Below are 19650 nucleotides of genomic sequence, written 5' to 3' on the forward strand. Positions count from 1 at the left end.
TTCTCTAAATGTGGGCCACCACCCACCCCCATGAGAATCAGCTGGAGTGCTTGTTAAAAATGCAGGTTCTCAAGCCCCTCCTCAGACTGAATCTCTCTAGGGTGCAGCTCAGGGACCTGCAGTTTAACAAGTTCCCCAGGTGATCCATGTGCACACTGAGGATGGAGAGGGGCTGCCCTAGGCACTGTCATCAGAGAAGTCACGCCAAGTTCATCTCCAGAAAGGTGCAGACACTCTCCCAACAGCTCCTCCGTAAGAAACAAGTAGAATCCCATCTTCTCATGACCCTTCCCCTACTTCCTCTGTCCCCCAACACAGCAAGGATAAGGAGAGCGCTTAAATTTTAGTATCTACGAGTATGCATACAAGATGTGTATCCCAGCATCAGTCATAGAAAGAGAAACTGAAAACAGCTGCCTACTAGTAGAGTTCCAGTCAAATACATAATGGTACGTCTTTCTAATGGAATGCTACGCAGCTATTAGAAATGACTTTATGTCTTTATTATTGCATGTCCACTTTCACAGAATCTTTAAAAAGCATGTTAAATTTTACAGTTTCCATTGTAAGTAGGCATTATCTTCATAATCAGAAAAAACACAGTAAAACATAAAATACAGAAACATCCAGAAGCATTTGCTGGATATTTATAAAGCAGCTGGTTCAGATTATTCAACAAATCCCGATAACAAAAATCTCTTTAAATTATCAAAGGAAATACTACAGGAAAATTTTCCAGATTTGAGGGACTTGAGTTTCCAGATTGAAAGAGCTCACCAAAAGGCTTGCACTACAAACAAACAAACAAAAAATGCAGCTATTTGTCATCAAATTTCAGAACACCAAGAATAAAGAGAAGATCCTAAGTTGTTCCAAAGACAAGGAAAAACAGGCCAAAGACAAAGCATCAAGAATTAGAGTGGCATTTGGGCTCCTACCATTCATGGGATATTATAAGACCACGAAGCTTTACTTTTGGAATAATGAGGAAAAAGGATCTCTACATCTATCCTAAGCAGCCTACCAAGTGTTATAGTGGAATAAAGACATACTGAGACATATAAGGGCTCCGGTATTTAATTTCTGAAGCACTCAATCTTAGACTACTCCTGATAGATGTATTTTAGCAAAATGAGGATGTGCAATATGAAGGAGGAAGCCATGGACCCTGGAAATTGGAGCTCCAACCCAGGGCACTGGCAAGGGCAGACCCTGCAGGACTCAGGTGTGCACAGTCCCCGGGCAGGCACAGCTAGTTCAAATTGGGGAAGGAAGAAGGGGTTGAGGGATAGAGGTCTCCAGATTTAAAAAATGCAAATGGAACCAACAAAGGCTTCAACTTGTGTTTGAGTGTATGGAAAAACTACTGACAGTCATGGGAGCAGATGAGAAAAAGTAGTGAAATCGAGATAGGTACATAGAAAACCAAGCAAGTGAAAATATGACGGTAATTTCAGGAAAACCAAAAAGTTGTACAAGAAAGAAAACATAGAGTACTGGAAGTCAGCATAATGCCTAGAATTGATAAAACTATGAAACTGTATTATGTATATTATTTAGAAAATGGAGAAAAACAAAGGAAAAAATTAAAAGAATTGAGAGTAGTTGCCTCTGGGGAAAGGAACAGAGACATGGGTAAAGGACTATTGTATTTTGCCACAAGCCTTGTAGCACTATTTTTTAAAACTAAGCACACTTATTATTTTTATAATAATAGTTGGAACACTCATAAACTGCTGATCAAATGTAAAATGATGCAGCCATTAACTTTAAAAAAGTTAAACAGAGTTACCGTATGACCTGGCAATTTCACTCCTAGGAGTATATCCAAGAGAATTGAAAACAAGTGTTCAAACAAAAGCTTGTACAGGAATACTTCAGCACTATTCACAATAGCCAACAAATGGAAACAACCCAAATATCCATCAACTAATGAATGGATAAGTGAAATGTGGTATATCCTTATAGTGGAATATTATTCACCATAAAAAGGAATGAAATACTGATACATGGTACAATATGGATGAACCTTGAAAACATGACCCTAAATGAAAGAAACTGGACACAAATTCCACTCACAATAGCATCAAACAGTATAAAATACTTATAAAACAAACATAATCAAGGAAGCTGTATTAGTTTACTAGGGCTTTCATAACAAAATACCACAGACTAGGTGGCTGAAACAACAGAGATTTATTTTCTCACAATTCTGGAGGCTGGAAGTCCAAGATCAAGGTGTCAGCAGGTTTGGTTTCTTCTGAGGCCTCTCCTTGGCTTGCAGATGGCCACCTTCTTGCTGTGTCCTTTCATGGTTGCTCCTGTCTGTGTTGTCTGGGACCTAATCTCCTCTCCTTATAAGGATACCAGTCACATTGGATTAGGGTCCACTTTAACAATTTGATTTGGCGTGGGTCTTTTAAAATTTATTCAGTTTGGTACACAGTGAACTCTTTTAATAAGAAGATTTGTGTCTTTTTCTGCTTTAGGAAATTTTTTCCCATTATTTTTTTATTTTCTGTGTTCTCATATTCTGGAACTCCTACTAAAACGAGTTGGAGCGTCTGGGTATATCTTCCAAATCTCTTTTATCTCATATTATCCAACTTTGCCACCCTTCCAAACTGTCCTTGCCTCATGAGTTTTTAGGCTGTGGTTTCTTGACAAACTTGATTTTATCTTCTTGTTTATTTGTTATTATTTTAAATCTTTTTTTTTTTAATTTATTGGGGTGACAATTGTTAGTAAAATTACATAGATTTCAGGTGTACAATTCTGTATTACATCATCTATAAATCCCATTGTGTATTCACCACCCGGAGTCAGTTTTCCTTCCATCACCATATATTTGATAAATCTATTTTTGAATTGTACAACTGTATATTAATTCATTGTCATTGTAAAATACTTCAATGGTACAGAAAAAAATTAAAACTGTCATGCTCTATGTCTAACATTCCAACTCAGTTTCCCCAAAGTAACCACTTACCAGTTTAGGGTTTTTCCTTTCAGATCTTTTCCTATGGCTACTGTTATATTTTTTATATTGAAATAGGTGTTTTGTTTTTGCTTTATATAATGGTATCAAATTGAACCTACTGTTTCACAATTTCCTTTTAGCTTATTCTGTACCTTGGAGATTTTGCATGTCAGTAGATATAGATTTATTTCTTTTTAACAGCTATATAGCATTCCGTAATGCAGATGTATCATAATTTGTATACTTACTCTCCTACTGAAGGATGTTTACATTGTTCCTTTTTTTTCTCTTTTATAAACAATGTGACAACGAACATCAGTGTACCTACTTCAACCTTACTGTAAATAAATATGCATTTCTCTGGAACATAACTTAAAAATGGAATTGCTGTTCAGGAGAATATATACACATTTATTTACTTTTCAATATATCCTTAGTACAAAATTCAAGTTACTACATCAATCATATTGAAAAGCAAGTCTTCCTACTCCTGCTTCCCAATCATGAGTTCTTCACTCCAGACGGAATCACTGTCATCAGTTTTTCCTTTCACAAATATTCTAGGATTGGCCATTTTGGATTTATATGTATATTGCTTAATGAGCCTTCAAAAAGGCAATTTATACTAACTATGGTGGGTTGCAATTGACCAGATTCTTTGCTGTTCCTTCCACCCAGAGGTGAAGTCTATTTCTCCACTCCTTGTATTTGGGTTGGCCTAGGCTTTGAGAGATATTGTAGTTTACTTTCTAGCTTTCTTGGAATGTTGCTGCCGTGTGAATAAACCCAATCTATCCTACTTGAGGGTGAGAAACAACGTGAAGTAGAGATGTACTCCCATCTTAGGTTCCCTAAACTGGGGGTTGGCAAACTTTTTCTGTAAAGCGCTAATTGTAAATATTTTCAGCTTTACGGGCTATCTGGTCTCTTTTGCAGCTACTAACCTCTGCTGTTGTATTGTGAAAGCGGCCATAAACAACATATAAATAAACAGGTGTGGCCAGATTAGGCCCATTGGTTAACTGACCCTTACCCTAAACCAACTAGCCTGCCAACTGCCAGGCATGTAAGGTCATCCTAGACCATCCAAGCCCTGTGTAGCCTCCAGCAAACTACAGAGATCAGCTGAACTAGCCCAGACCAGAATAACTGCACATCTAATGCACAGAATTGTGAGCAATAATTAATGTTTGTTGTTTTGAGCCACCAAGTTTTAGTTTGTTACACAGCAAAAGCCAACCAACACACCAAAATTTGCCATCACTATTAATCTGATGTGTTAAAAACGGTATGTTATAGTTATTTTACTATGTCTTTCTATGATTATGGGTTTTAGCATTTTTAAAATATATTCACTGGTCAACTATATAAGCTCTTTTGTAAGTGTCCTCTTTATATGCATTGCTCATTTTAACACTGGATTATTTGCTTATTAATTTGTCATTGTTTGAGAATATATCTTGGATATTAACTCTTTATTATATATATTGCAAATATTTTGTTTGTTGTCAATTATTTGTAGTGTTTTTTTATATTGAATTTAAAATTTTTTATATAATCAACTTTAGCAATCATTTCCTTTACAGTTTTTGAGTTTTGTATCTTTAGAAGGCTCTCCCTATTCTAAGTTTATGAAAACATTCTCCTACATTCTTCTCATAGTTCTATAGTTGATTTTTTTTGTTTTTATAATTGTTTTATTATCCCTATGAAATTTATTTTAGGTATGGTGTAATTTTAATATTTTTAAGGTAGAAAACATTATTATTAGCTATTCTTGCATATTGTTTTTGAGATAAATTTCAAAACCATCTACAATTCCCTATAAAAAAAAAAAACAAACCTCTTGGCCTTTTACTTGTTATTCCTATTTGTGTCCTATTTTTTTCAGAGTATCCTCAATTTTTTGGTGTGCTAATGGCACTGTTTCTGGGTTTTCAGCCGTATTTGGAATTTATTTGTCTTTAATTAATATCTTCTGTTTTGGGGACTTAGAACAGGAGGGTGGGTAGTCAAATGTACATTTAGATCCAGTTCTTCCATCAGCTATTCATTTTTGAAATTTACCTTCCAAGTTCTTAAAAGAATTCAGCATTATTTATAATAAAAAATATGGTGTCTTAATGGTAACGCGTCACTTGCGTAGCTCTCTCAGTTATGTACATGTAGACTGAGAAACAGTCATTATTCTGGGATTAGGGCATTAGCTTTTGTGACTTAATTAAGGTGGGCATTAGATATCTCATATATTAACTTGGTCCCAAAGGAGGAGCTGGATAAATTTACGTAGGAGGCCAGCGTGTTCTGGGCTAGAAGGAACTGGTACTCAATCATGTCTTCCTGAGACATGAAGTTAGAGAGACCTGTGGATATTGACTTGGCCCTGGCTAAAGGACAGGCAGGGAAGAGTAACAAGGTCTTTGAAATAATTAACTTCTGTAAAGTGGGAGTCCAGGCTGATGCCCTCAAGGGTTGATGTCAGCAATGCAGGTGACTGAAAGCAGTTCCGGTACCACCTCTGCAATATTTCAGAATTAACAGCATTACTCACTGAACGTGCAGCATCAGTTTCCTAAACAGAGAGACAGCATGGAGCAAAGGATGTAATTCAGTTGGATGCCTAGTCTGTCCTTGCTGGGGTATGGAAATTATATCGACTTCTACCAGATTATATTCTTGGGGATTTGAAGGTAAGTCAGAGAGATAAGCCTTAAGAACCAGATGTTGAATATCTTGTTAATCTATGTTGTGGAGTCTCTAGACAATTTTCATTTTATGTAGGGAAAAAAAAAATTTAAAGGCTGCCCCGGTACTCCCATATCAACTGCCCAGTGAGGGCGATAAGTGCAGCTATGGAGCGGGTGACTCTTGTCTCTGCTGCTCCTGGGAAAGTGTTTTGTAAACTGAAAGTAGAAGAGGAACAAACCAACAAGCTGGGCACTCTCCCCGGGAGGTTGATAGCCACCTCAGTGGTAACATATCAACAATGGCTCTGATCTGCACAGAAAGGGGAGCACCTGCCGTCAGTGTCAATAGGAACATGTTGTACATCTCATCTGCTAAAATAGGAAAAGATACAGTAATTACAGCACATATTCAGAAGCAAGGGAAAACACTTGCGTTTGCCGCTGTGGATCTGACCAACAAAGCCACAGGAAAATCAGTAGCACAAGGCTGACACACAAAACACCTGGGAAACTTGAGAGGACACCAGTATGACTTAAAGAAACCCAACAAGGAATATCAAGTGTAAATTTGACCTGAACAAATGTAATCTTCAAAATAAATTAGCACAACCAGGAGAAGTAGCTAAGAAGTACTTTGGGGAAAAGGACATGGAGTCCAAGTGGGGTATAGGATGGGGGTGAATTCATTTTTTCATTTTAAACCTCTTCGGTTTTAGTTTTTAATCCTCTGTATGATACTTGGATAAAAAAAATCCTTAGCTCAAAGTGTTTTGATAACTTAGGTAAAGCAAAGAAGCTAGTTGGACCATTTTGAGATAAGATTACTTTAAAACTGAATTCTAAATATTAAGCTAAAGGAAAAATATAAATTACTGGTTAATCCTTAATGAATTTTAGGTACTTCTCAGTTCTAAAATGCCATCTACATTTTTTTTTTTTTAAGACTTTGGAACTTCAAAATGGAAGGATCATAGCCCATATTGGAAAACAGATTAAGAGATGTGGCTTAAAATAGTCAAGAAATTTGGAGCAAAGCACATTAATGTGATATAGGCAATAGTCCAATGGGTGTGGTGTTTTTCTCTGATAATTTGTCTGGCATATTTTATATTGGGGGTGGAGCATATTGTTAGCCCCTTTTCTAGTACCTAAAATAAAACCATGCAGATCTTTAAAAAAATTAAAGGAGATGTATTTATCATTGTACCACAATTTTAGGGGCAGACCAACCTATGTCTACCTGTAGGGAAATAAGTTAAAAAATTGTGCACATCCATACAATGGAATACTATGCACCCATCACAAAGGATCATATAGAACTATATTAACTGAAGTAGAACCTCCAAGACTTACATTTGAGTAAAAAAATATAAAATATTTCTATAAAAATTATTTACTCCTATATTCTTATGAATACATAGAAGTCTAGAAGTAAGGTTACCAAACTTTGATGGTAATTGGCTCCAGGTGGTGAGATTTTAGAGAATTTTTGTCTTCTTGTCATACTTTCCTGAATTGCTTAATTTTTTTTACAAATTTACTTTTACAAATTTACTTTTACAAATTTACAATGAACATGTTTTATCTTTGTTTTTATTAATTTTTTAAAATTTTTGTTAGGACGGGGGATGTTTTATCTTTATGAAATAATTTTTCAAAAATGGAAAGTGACCAGAGAAGTTACAAGGAATAATAGTAATAATAATAATAACAGCTTATTATGAATCAGAAACCATGCTAAGTGTTGTACATGCATTATCTGATTTAATTCTCACAACAACTTTATGAGATTACTCTCCAGTTTTGCAATATTGAGCAAACCAAGGCTTGAATAGTTTAAATAAACTGTCCATAATCACAGGGTTAGTAAGTGGTGGGGTCAGTATTAAAGCCTAGATTCCCTGGCTGCAGAGTTAGGGTTTCTCTGGTTTGACCTACAGGAGAGTTGGATCTGTTTGGAGCTGACAGAGAAATTCACCAACATTTTAAATACAATCCACATTCAAGTCTATTAGTCACGCCTCTTTTACCTTTCTCTTTTACCTTTCCAGAAGAAAGCACCAAATACTGTAAAAATAACCAGTACCAAAGTCACTACCAACTAAAGACAGAACGCTTTCTGTGGTATTCTGCTACAGTAGTAGACCCAGTGAACCATATGTTCAAGTACTGGAGAGTACCTTTGCATAGTCCCCCAACCCTTTTTTTTTTGAGGGTGCAGCTCACAGTGGCCCATGCAGGGATGGAACCGGGCAACCTTGGTGTTATTAGCACCACGCTCTAACCAACTGTGCTAACCAACCACCCCATTCCCCTCTTTTTGAATCTGGGCTGGCCCTTTGACTTGCTTTAACAAATAGAATGTGGTGAAAGCACCATTTCTGATCCTAAACCTTAAGAAAGCCTAGCAGCTTTCACTTTTGCCCTTTTAGGAGCCCTTAGCCACCATGTAAGAAGCATGGCTACTCTGCTGGAGAGATAATGTGGAAAGATCACATGGAGGAGAGAATCTGAGTCTGCAGGGAGAAAATGGCCCAGTCATTCCAGCTGAACGAGCCCCCAGTTGATGTTACCACCAATAGCAAGGACAGCAGAATGGCCGGGGGTGTGAGGAGGGGTTGGGTGGGGAGACGGTGCGGTGGGGAGCCGGCTAATCCCAGCCCAGACTGGCGTGTTTCAAACTATACATTTTGGGGTGGTTTGTTACACGATAGATAATGAAAACACCTCCCTTTCCTTGGGCACCTGCTGGGAAACTTAGTTCTTCCTAAAGCTGGAGTCTCCGTTCCTTAGTATCTATCTCTCAATTTTATGGCAATAGTTTGCCAGAAGCTCTCACATTAATTACTAGGACCGAGGCAAGTCTTTTTTTTTTTTTTTTTTTTAATGGAAAGAGGTACTAGGTGGGGGTCCAGAGGCTCAGATTTTAGCCCAAGTTTTGTTACTAACTGTATACCTTTTGAAAGTAATTCACCTGTTTGTGTCAGTTGTAAAATGGGGAGATTAATGCTCACTCTACTTCCCAGAGGGTAAAATTAATGTAACCGAGTTGAAAAGAAAAATAAAACGCTTCCAGCTCAAGAGGCAAGCGAGGAAATACAAAGAACAAAGATTTAATGTCATCTGGGTGTAAGATCTTGAACAAACGACTTCATATTTCTGGTCTCCAGTTCTTCCTCTGTAAAAGAGACTACTCTTTCTCATCTCACAGTTTATCTGTGATGTTTCAATAACACATAGCATGAGGAGAGACTTGTTGCACAATAAACTTTAACTGCCCGCCATCAAATCCAAAAGCCCTCTCTCCCCGGTCCCCCACCATCCTCATATTTCCCGCCCAACCCCAAAGTCTGGAGTGGGACCCAGAAAGCTACTTTTTTTAAAGCTACATTTAAAAAAACAAGTTACCTAGCAGATGCTAACGCAGGTGCCTTCACGAAAAGGACTCCGCTCGTGACCAAGCCCCCTCCCTCTGTCAAAAGGAGCCACAAACTCCAGTCTCGCGACAGGTTCTTCTTTCTTCAGAATCTGTATAGATCTCGCGAGAGTTACTCGTCCAATCACGAGGCTGGATGGCTGCCCAAGATGGCGGCGCGCTGGGAGCGTAACATCTGCGTTTCTAGGAGCTTAGCGCCGAGGTTGCCTTCCTTAAGACGCTGGGTTTAGAGGCCCACTCCAGACTGGTCGTCTGGCAGGAACTTTGACCTTAGAGGTGAGTCCCTTAATATCTTTCATGTGGACTGCGAGTTCGCTTAACCCATGTATCACCCAGGTTTCTCATGCTCGTGTTCTGTTGGCTTCGTGAGGTGTTGGCTTCGGGGTCTAGGGAGAGAGAGACCCGACGGGTGTGTGTGGGTGGGTGTGTGTGTGTGTGTGTGCACGCGCGCGCGCGCGCGCGCGCGAGCTGGAGTGGTGGTAGTATGGGTGGGAGGAGTTGGCGAATAGAATTGGAGATTAGGATTGAAGTAGGAAAGACCCCCAGGGCTGAGGAGGTTTAGAGGGATCCGAAACTGAGGCGGGAAAACAATCTGAGTAGGTAAGATGGTGTGGAAGTAGTGGAAGAGAAGGAAAACTGGCATTGGCGGGACTAGAAGAAAAAGTAGCATTTATGAGGGAAGGCAATGATTAAAAAAAAAGATTAGGATTGAAGTGGAAGGGATCTGGGCAGACGGAATTCGAAGTTCTGAAAGCGGAATTTAGAATATGTTGTGTTAAGGTAAGTGGTAGTTGAGGAGGATTATTTAAACGTCAAGAGAAACCAAGGTAACGGTAGCTTCAAGGTTCTGTTTTGGCTTTTTGGACTGACTAGGGTAACCCGAAAAAACAGCCCCAACCTTAGGGATGAGTCTCTTTGGGAATCAAGACGGGACTATTCACCAAGAATGAGGGTGCTGTGTTTCAGTGGCCTGGACAGTTAAAAGAATTCCATCATGCTTTCAATCAACAAATACTGGTTGAGTGCCTACGGGACCTAATTTAGGTGCTGAGAAATCACAGTGAACAAATAGACAAAATATTTTCCCTCATGAAGCTTACTGGCAGGGAAAATGTTTTTAAAAAGTGAAATATATGGAATGTCAGTCAAATGCATAAGTTCTATGTAGAAGATTGAAGCTAGTAAGGGAAACACGAAGTGTGTTCACTTATTGCATTTTAAAGTAGAGGTACTTAGGAAAGGCATCAATGAGAAGGTGACATTTGATTTAAAGACCTGAACAAGGCCAGGGTACCTTGTATGTGTGTATTTCCAGGAGAAGATCAGTCCATGCAGACCAGACGTCAATTACAAAAGTCCTGAAGCAGGAGTATACCAGAGTTGATAGAGAAACAACAAGGAACTCAGTGTAGCTAGAGCAGAATGAGCCAGAAAGAGAAATATAAATTGAGTTAGCAAGAAGGAAGTGACAATGCTGAGGACAGGTAAGAGTTGACACTCAGTTAAATTCTGAGGAATGGGATAGATTTACTTAAGAACCCATTGCCTATATTAGGAGCTTGGTTAGCAAAGAAGTGGCTTTATTGACTCTTTCTATCTGTTCTGACCAGAAAAGTTGAGTAATGTAGGAAATGAACTGAATCTGCCATATGTGGATGAAAAAGGGTCTATGTAATAAACCTGATAAGCTCAGGAGGGGCCACACGGCAGGCCGAAAAAGCTCAGTGACCGAAAGTAACCCCACAGGATAATCTGATCACAAATTCCTAACTGGGCAGGTCATAGCCGGTAGTCACGTCCCAGGCCTATAGCTTCCTTAGCAAAGGCCAGTCTTTACCGTAAGTGAAGCCTGTCTGTTGTTCTGATGCATGTAGGATAACATGCTTTGAAATGTCAGAGTAACAGTCTCTTCTAGATCCCAGGAAGGCACAACCCTAGGCACCGTAACCCGAGACCACAGAACGTCTCATTGTTACCTTGTTGCGGGAATACCATCGCTGTGTATTGTAAATGTTAATTAACATCCTGTACACACCAAAGTCAAAGAAGTCTGTATTTCTCCATTTTGCTTTTTATCCAACCCTAGAGATTTTCCTGCTTTGCTTTCTCCTGCCTCCTTAATCTACCACCAGTGGACTTCCTGTGCCTTCCTTATGTTTTCTCCTTTCTTCTAAATGCATACAAGGAACTGCAAAACTGCCATTCTCCAGACCATTGATATCTTGCTTCTGGGCATGTCCTCAAAAATACTTGGCTCCAAGAAACTCTTATAAAACTTTTCTGTAGGTTTGGATATTCTGTGGACACATCTGTAATTTAATTTGCTCTGCATATGTTCAGAGTGTTAGTGTATGTACATTGATGTCAGCTGTAACATTTTACAGCTGACATCAATGTACATACATTAAAATCTTTAAATGTATGTCTCTAAAATCTTAATGTGTTGCAGAGCCCTAACATACCAGTGTCTCTTGAAATTACTGTTCAGAGTACCTTGCTTTTTTTGTGGCTTGCCAGAATCACAAGAAAGGAAAATATTTTCCTTTTCAACTTTTTCTCGGGGACTGGGACCTGTCCTGGTTTTATGCTCACTTCTTTCTTGATGGTCTGTAAAGGGTGTGTTAATGTTAGGAAGTTAAAACTTGTATATAGTGAGTTTCTGTAACAATGTGAGGGCCAAAAGGTAATAGTAATGTGCGGAGAAACTTCCAAGTGACTAGTAATTCCCCCAATTCTGAATTATTCACTTACTAAACAAATATTTAGTATATGCCAGTTGTTGGGGGGAGGGGTATAGTGAAGAATAAGATGGACATGGTTATGGCCTGGTATGTGTGTGACAAATGTAAACCAAAGGTCTCTGAGGGAAAAGTATAGAAAGCTTTGAAAGCATATGAGGTCAGACGATTAAGTTCGCGAACTCATCCTAGAAAAAGTGCTACATACCTCATTGCTGAGTATCACTACGGTCACCTTAGAAATATTCCCCTGGGGAAGCTATGTACCCATGCCAGCGCCTAGTCCACCCTTCAAAGGAATTTTGGAACTCTTTCTCTAGAATGACCATCAGAGTTGTCATCGTATTACCCTTGATGTCCTTAGTGTCATCAAAATGTCTTCCTTTCAATATTTGCTTTATCTTCGGGTAAAGAAAGAAGTCATTGGGGGCCAGATCAGGTGAGTCGGGAGGGTGTTCCAATACAGTTATTTGTTTACTGGCTAAAAACTCCCTCACAGACTGTGCCGTGTGAGCAGGTACATTGTCGTGAAGCAAGAGCCATGAATTGTTGGCGGAAAGTTCAGGTCGTCTAAGTTTTTCATGCAGCCTTTTCAGCACTTCCAAATAGTAAACTTGTTTAACTGTTTGTCCAGTTGGTACAAATTCATAATGAATAATCCCTGTGATAGCAAAAAGGGTTAGCAACATCGTTGCAAGAAGTTCGTGAACTTAATTGTCAGGCCTCATATAGGGTGGGTATTTGATTGAATGTGTGGTGTCAGAGAAAGCCTACCAGAGAAAATGATGCGAGGTATGATGTGAAGGACTCCTGAGCCTTCACAGGGTGAAGGGATGGGAGGGCAGACCATGATGCAGCAGAGAATGAAAGAAGACCGGTACGTCTGGAACATAGTGCAAGAAGAGAAAGGGGGCAACAAATGAAGTTAGAGGGATAGGCAAGGCCTATTTTGTATGCCTTGATAATGATTTTGGACTTAATCAGACTAATAGCTTTAGGAAGCTCCTGAAGTGATTTAACAAGGAATGTTCAAATTTGCATGGGATGGAAGAGGGAAGATTGTCTGCTGGGTGAAAAGGAGATTGCAGGAGCAAGAGTGGTTCTAGAGAGATTGGTTAGAGGCTATTGTAGTAATCCAAGTAAGAAATAATAATGATTTTGGGTGAGGGGAGTTGTGAAGGGTGAAAAATAGATAGGGTCAAGAAATAATTAGGAGATAGATATTCAGGACATGGTGTGTTTGGAATAGGGGACGTGGGGTGGAGAAGACGCTAAAGATTTCGGGTTGTGTGTCATACAAAGATAGTGGTGTCATTCAGTGAAATAGGGAAGATTCAAAGAAGACGATTTTGGGGTGGGTAGAAATTATTAATTTTAAACATGTTGTGCATGAAGTACTTTTGAGCCATTCAGGTGAAAAGTCTCATTGGCAGTTGGATATATGATTTGGAAAGGTCTGGAGTGAAGACAATTCTTTTTTGAAAGTGGTTGTTAAATTTCCAATGTCAAAAACTGTCAAAAAAACCTTCTGAAGTAGAGTGTTAACAGATTTATTACTATGTAAAGTTACAGCTCTAAAAGCCTACAAAGGAAAGGGCCTTGTTGCTAGGAAACTTTATAATAGGGGATATGACTCAACCCAGGAAATTAGGGAAGGAAAGACCTTCCTGAAGAAGAGACGCTTGAACTGTGATAGTCAGGATGAGTAGGAATTCCTCAGGTGAAGAGGAGGAGGAAAGAACATAGACAAAAGGAGGAAGCTATGTAAAGATCCTGTTGCCAGAGTGGAAGGACAGAAAAATAAGCTAGAGGGGTGTGACTTAAGCTGACGGTGAAGAAATAGGTGAGGCCACACCATGCTGGGCCTTATACGTATGCTGAAGTCGGGTTTTTATTTTTATCCTAAGAGTAAGGTTTTGAGCCAGTGGGCATAGGAGAAGGACATAATGAGATTTGTGTTTAGAAATGATCACTGCAAGATGGAAAAAGAAGTGGAGAGAATAAAAGGGATTCAGGGAGACCAATTAAGAGGCTGTGGTAGTCTAGGTAACTTGTACTGGCTTACATTAGTGGAGATAGGGAAAAATAGATGGATTTGAGAGGTGTTTAGCAAGTTAAGTCCACATGATGACTTCTTGGGATATGAGAGGGTGGAGAACAATCAGGTGACTCCTGGGTTTCTGACTATGTTCGTTTAGATGAATGCTCATTATAAAAATGGAAAATGCAGAATGGTGTAAAGCAGAAAATAAAAATCACCTACCACTCCGAGATATGTAGTACACTAACATATTTTAAAATTATCAACTACTTAGAGGTTTACTAAACCACTACAATGGTTTTTCTTCTAGTTTTTATTTCTTTCTTTAAATGCAGTAACTTTTTTCTTCTTTGTAATCTGGAAGAAGACAAAATTAAGTTTGTTTTGATTTGGTTTGAGCTACTTAGGAATGACAAGACTGAAATTTATAAAGGAGGTTGGAATAGAAGATATTTTTTGAAACTTTAGTGACCCTATGGGGCACCACCAAGTATTCAATCTATACAAGGCCACTGTAAAAAGATCCTGTTGCCTGTTGGTAAAATACATATAACATAAAATTTACCAATTTAACCATTTTTAAGTGTACCATTCGATGACATTAAGTATATTCACAGTATTGTACAACCATCACCACTATCCATTTCTAGTTTTTTTATCCTAAACAGAAACTATGTACCCATTAAAGAATAACTCATCATTGCTCCCTCCCCTCACCCCCAAGTAACCTCTATTCTGCTCTCTATCTGTATGAATTTGGCTAGTCTTGGTACCTCATATAAGTGGCATAATACAATATTCCTAATACTCCTTTTGTGTGAGGCTTATTTTCCTTAGCATAATGTTTTTTAAGGTTTGTCCATGTTGTAGCATGTATCAATTAATTACTTTTTATGGCTGAGTAGTATTCCATTGTATGTATATACCACATTCTGTTTACTCATCTGTTTATGGACACTTAGGGTTGTGTCCACCTTTTGGCTCTTGTGAATAGTGATCCTATGAGCATTGGTATGCAAGTATCTGTCTGAATCCCTGCTTTCAGTTCTCTTAGTACTTACGAGTGGAAATGCTGGATCACATGGTAATTCTGTGTTTTAACTTTTTAAAGGACCACCAAACTGTTTTCCACAGTGGTTGTACCATTTCACATTTCCACCTGTAATGCACGAGGGCTCCAATTTCTTCACATCCTCTCTAACACTTGTTATTTTTTAAAATTTTAAAAAATTTTAAATCATAGCCATCCTAATGGGTAGAAATTTTGATTTCTCTAATGGCAGATGTTGGTGAGCATCTTTTCATGTGCTTATTTGTTGTGTACATTTTAAAAATATAACTTCTGTTTTCTCATTTGATTGGCAAGGATGTGTTGGCTGTAACTGTTGACTTGGCAACCACAGCTTTTCCCCATTAATGTTTTTTTTAAACTAAATATGCTGATTTTTTTCCTTTTTTTTTTCTTTTTAAAGATGGCTCTGAGTAAATCAATGCATGCAAGAAATAGATACAAGGACAAACCTCCTGACTTTGCATATCTGGCATCCAAATATCCAGATTTTAAGCAGCATATTCAGATAAATCTGAATGGAAGAGTGAGGTAGGTAACAGATGAAGAATTCTTGATACTATGTTATTCTAGTGTAATCTGAATGGATACAGTGCAGTGGAAAGCGTATTGGACTGACAGTGCACCTGAATCCTAACCTTAGACATGTTATTAAATGTCTCCTCTGACCTTGGACAAATTTTTTAACCTGTCTGGGTTTCAGCTTTTTAATCTACAAAATGAGAGGATTAGACCAAATGTTTTTAAGTTTGCTCCGGCTTAAAAAAAAGAACTCTCGATGTCCAAATTATTGCTTACCCAGAGATCCCAGAGTAACTGTAGAAACCTTAAGATTGTCCTCTAAAACTTGGTTGCTGGTAAGGGTCTAAAGTCCTTTTTTCAAGTATATTGTTTATTTTGATGTGAGGTAGGAAAATAATAACCACAACATCAAAACCGTGATTTCACGGATATTATTACTTAGGATTTTAGTACATTTAAGTTAAAAAGTTGATTTTAAAAATTAAGGGGAAAAAAAAAAATTTGGCGGCTGTTAAGCTGGAGATATCCTGGCCGGCCCAAAGACATTGGATCTCATTGTCTTCCCAAAGGCCCTCAATAAAATGGTTTGATCCCCTCACTCGCCCCAAATTAAGAAAATAAAACAGTATGCAGGTTCCACAAAAATTAAAAATAGAACTACCTTATAACCCAGCAGTTCCACTTCTGGGTATTTATCCGAAAAAATCCAAAACACTAATTGAAAAAGATATAGGGACGGGCCAGCCCGGTGGCTCAGGCGGTTAGAGCTCCATGCTCCTAACTCAGAAGGCTGCTGGTTCAATTCCCACATGGGCCAGTGGGCTCTCAACCACAAGGTTGCTGGTTCAACTCCTTGAGTCCCGCAAGGGATGGTGGGCTCCACCCCCTGCAACTAAGATTGAACACAGCACCTTGAGCTGAGCTGCTGCTGAGCTCCCGGATGGCTCAGTTGGTTGGAACGCATCCTCTCAACCACAAGGTTGCCAGTTCGATTCCTCGAGTCCCGCAAGGGATGGTGGGCCGCGCCCCCTGCAACTAGCAATGGCAACTGGACCTGGAGCTGAGCTGCGCCCTCCACAACTAAGATTGAAAGGACAACATCCTGACTTGGAAAAAAGGCCTGGAAGTGCACACTGTTCCCCAGTAAAGTCCTGTTCCCTTTCCCCAATAAAATCTTTAAAAAAAATAAAAGATATACGGACAATTAAGTTCATGAACTTTCCACCGTAGAAAGTTCATGAACTTAATTATTTGACTCTATGCACATATATGTGTATGTGTGTACACACACACACCCACACACACAGTGTCAAAAAAATGTATACACATTTTAAGAAAGGAAAAAACTATTAAAATTGTAATATTCAATATATACCGATAGCAAAAGAGGAATACAAGTCATGTTTGACTTCTGCAATTACAAGAGGTGCTCAAAGTGGTTACCATCAGCGTCCAGACACTTCTGATTACTGCAAACTACTGTTTGAGCAACATTGACCAAAGTGTTCACTTGTATACATTTTTTGGCACCCCATTTATGTGTATGTACACACAATGGAACATTACTCAGCCATAAAAAGAATGAAATCTTACCATTTATGGCAACATGGATAGACCCAGAGGGTATTATACTAAGTGAAGTAAGTCAGACAGAGAAAGATAAATACTATTTGATCTCACTTATATATGGAATCTAAAGAGCAAAATAAAAGAACAAACAAAACAGAAAGAGACTCATAGATACAGAGAGCAGACTGATGGTTGCCAGATAGGAGGAGAGTTGGAGGGCTGGGTGAAAAATGCAAAGGAATTAAGAAGTACAAATTGGTAGTTACAAAATAGTCATGGGGATGTAAAGTACAGCATAGGGAATATAGTCAATAAATTGTAATAACTGTATAGTGCCAGGGGAGTACTAGACTTATGAGGGGATCACTTCATAAATTATATAAATGTGTAACCACTATGCTGTACACCTGAAACTAATATAATATTGAATGTCAACTGTCATTGATAAATAAATGAAAGAATGGTATGAGTGCTTCAGGAAATGGCAAGATTATGATAATGGTATGGGAATAACGTGTGTGATGTACCCTTGAGAAGGAAATGTTTCATTCCAAGCCTGCCTGGGGAAAGGTGTGGTGATTTAGCGTTGGGGAGGAGAAGGCAGCATTTGTGGAGAAAAGGGAAGGTAAGGAATAATAGGATCATAGGGGTGACCTCTTCCTTCCTCCTAGTAGTCACCTTCGGGCTTTAGAAATAGAGGCCGTAGGGCAGGGCTTAACCTGAGGACCAAAATACTCTAGAAATCATATCAAAGTAGTTTAAAAATATGTTTACATTCATTTTTCTGGAAGATAATCCTTAGTTTTTATCAGATTCTCAAAGGGATCTTTGACCAAGAAGTCTGCCTTCTCATGATGTGCCCAAAGTAGGACAACTTCAGTTTTGTGTTTTTTTTCCAAGAGCAAAATCTTTTTATTGTTTAAAACATATCACAGAGCAATCAAATTTCTTTTTTTAAATGAAATTTAAAAACATTCAGTCTTTTCTATTCTCTTTGGCAGTAACACTTTAATACACTGTACATGCATAGCAGAGAGTGCGGTTAATTGCAATCAGTCCCACTCTCTCTACTTATATATTAATAATCTTACTCTCAATTTATGTAGGTTACTATGTTAGAGAATGAACTGCTTTGGCTGAAAAGTTGCTCCAATTTTCAACCTCCTTAACTGAAGTAAATTATAGTTCATCCCTTTTGAGTCGACCACTAGTGATGCCCAGAAAAAGAGATTATAATAATTTGTTATAATACTTTTTTTTTGCCATGATTGTGCATACTAATTTCTGTTAGTTCACAGGCATACATCTGAAATTTGTAACTATGTTGGTATATTTCTCATCTTTTTCTATTTTTCAGTTAGAAACATTATAAAGTGAGCAAGCACAAGGAATTATTAGGAGGAAACCACTGTGTTTTTAAGAATTACTAGTATTCAATTATTGAAGTCAAAGTCTCCTTTCACTTCTAATAGCGGCAATGTCTGGGCCTGACATTGTACTATAGCTAAGGAGAGTCAAGACTTTATTTTTAACATACTTAATTTGTTTCCTTCTCTGTGGTAAGAAAGGTTACATTAAAATACAAAGACAAGAAAAAAATTGTTACAAAACCTGTTTTCTTGGAAATAGTTTTTAGAACTTGACACCCAGGGATGACTTTGTTACTTTATAAAACAGCTTCCTGGTAAAAAAGCAATTAGTCCAAACAAAAATGTTTCTACTGCTAAGACTGTTACAATTAAAAATGAGCAACAGTCCAACTGAAACCAGACATCCTGACATTCTGAGGCTCTGGGACTGAAGTCAAAGGAAGTAGTCTCTAATAATACTGCAGTTTTGTCATTTTTGACTCCAGCGATGCCGCAGGCTTGTTTTGCCTCAGACCCCCTTGATCTTTCTGGTGATCCGGAGTCCTTAGAGCTCTCCTCCAACACCATGTTTCAAATGAATAATTTTGTTTTTTCCTATCAGCCTTCTTCACTGTTCACCTTTCCCATTGTACATAGTAATCGGGAATACTAGAGTGTGGGTGGTCTTAGCCTTGGTCTCTAATGACGCATCTGTGCTGTTGGTCATCTTTCTAATTCTCCCATTGCTGCCCTTCCAAGACTCAGTCTTGATTTCCTGACTGCAGTCTCTGTTTGAATTGCTGACTGAACCACGGTCAGCATAATCTTTACCGATTTCAGTGTCTTCATCGTCAATGTTAAAGTTGTATATTCTGCAGTCTTGATTTTTGTCTGCGTGATGTTCAAATTCAGTTCTGCTTTGGCACTTTCTTCTTTCACTTTCATCAAAAAGTTGTTTCAAATCAGTACTACATCCTGCCAGGTCATCTGCGTATCTTAAGTTATTGATATTTCTGAAACCAGAGGCCAAACAAGTCCAGGCTCATGCTGCCTGCGCCGCTCAGCCAAAAGAGGGAGATTGGAGCTGGGTCATAGAATAAGCGTTTACGGGCGGCCAGTTAGCTCAGTTGGTTAGAGGGCAGTGCTCATAACACCAAGGTCGCTGGTTCGATTCCCACATGGGCCAGTGAGCTGTGCCTTCCACAACAAGACTCAAAACAAAAACTTGACTTGGCGCTGATGGGTCCTGGAAAAACACA

At 38.6% G+C, this 19650-nt stretch overlaps 1 protein-coding gene and 1 pseudogene across 2 annotated transcripts in view; both read left to right on the plus strand.

The window, feature by feature from the left end:
• Positions 1–5832: 5832 nt before the first annotated feature.
• On the plus strand, positions 5833–6233 carry LOC117012890 (acyl-coenzyme A thioesterase 13-like; annotated as a pseudogene).
• Positions 6234–9241: 3008 nt separating this feature from the next.
• The window catches only part of METTL16 (methyltransferase 16, N6-methyladenosine), a 65263-nt gene continuing 54854 nt past the window's right edge, over positions 9242–19650 (plus strand). For both annotated transcript variants that reach the window (XM_033090327.1, XM_033090328.1), the window contains exons 1-2: positions 9242–9379; positions 15355–15482. In XM_033090327.1, the coding sequence (XP_032946218.1) occupies positions 15355–15482 (128 nt within the window). In that variant the 5' untranslated portion in view covers positions 9242–9379. The remainder of the gene's footprint in view (positions 9380–15354; positions 15483–19650) is intronic.

This window comes from Rhinolophus ferrumequinum, chromosome 21, assembly GCF_004115265.2.
Source record: "Rhinolophus ferrumequinum isolate MPI-CBG mRhiFer1 chromosome 21, mRhiFer1_v1.p, whole genome shotgun sequence".
In the NCBI taxonomy this organism is placed as follows: Eukaryota; Metazoa; Chordata; class Mammalia; order Chiroptera; family Rhinolophidae; genus Rhinolophus; species Rhinolophus ferrumequinum.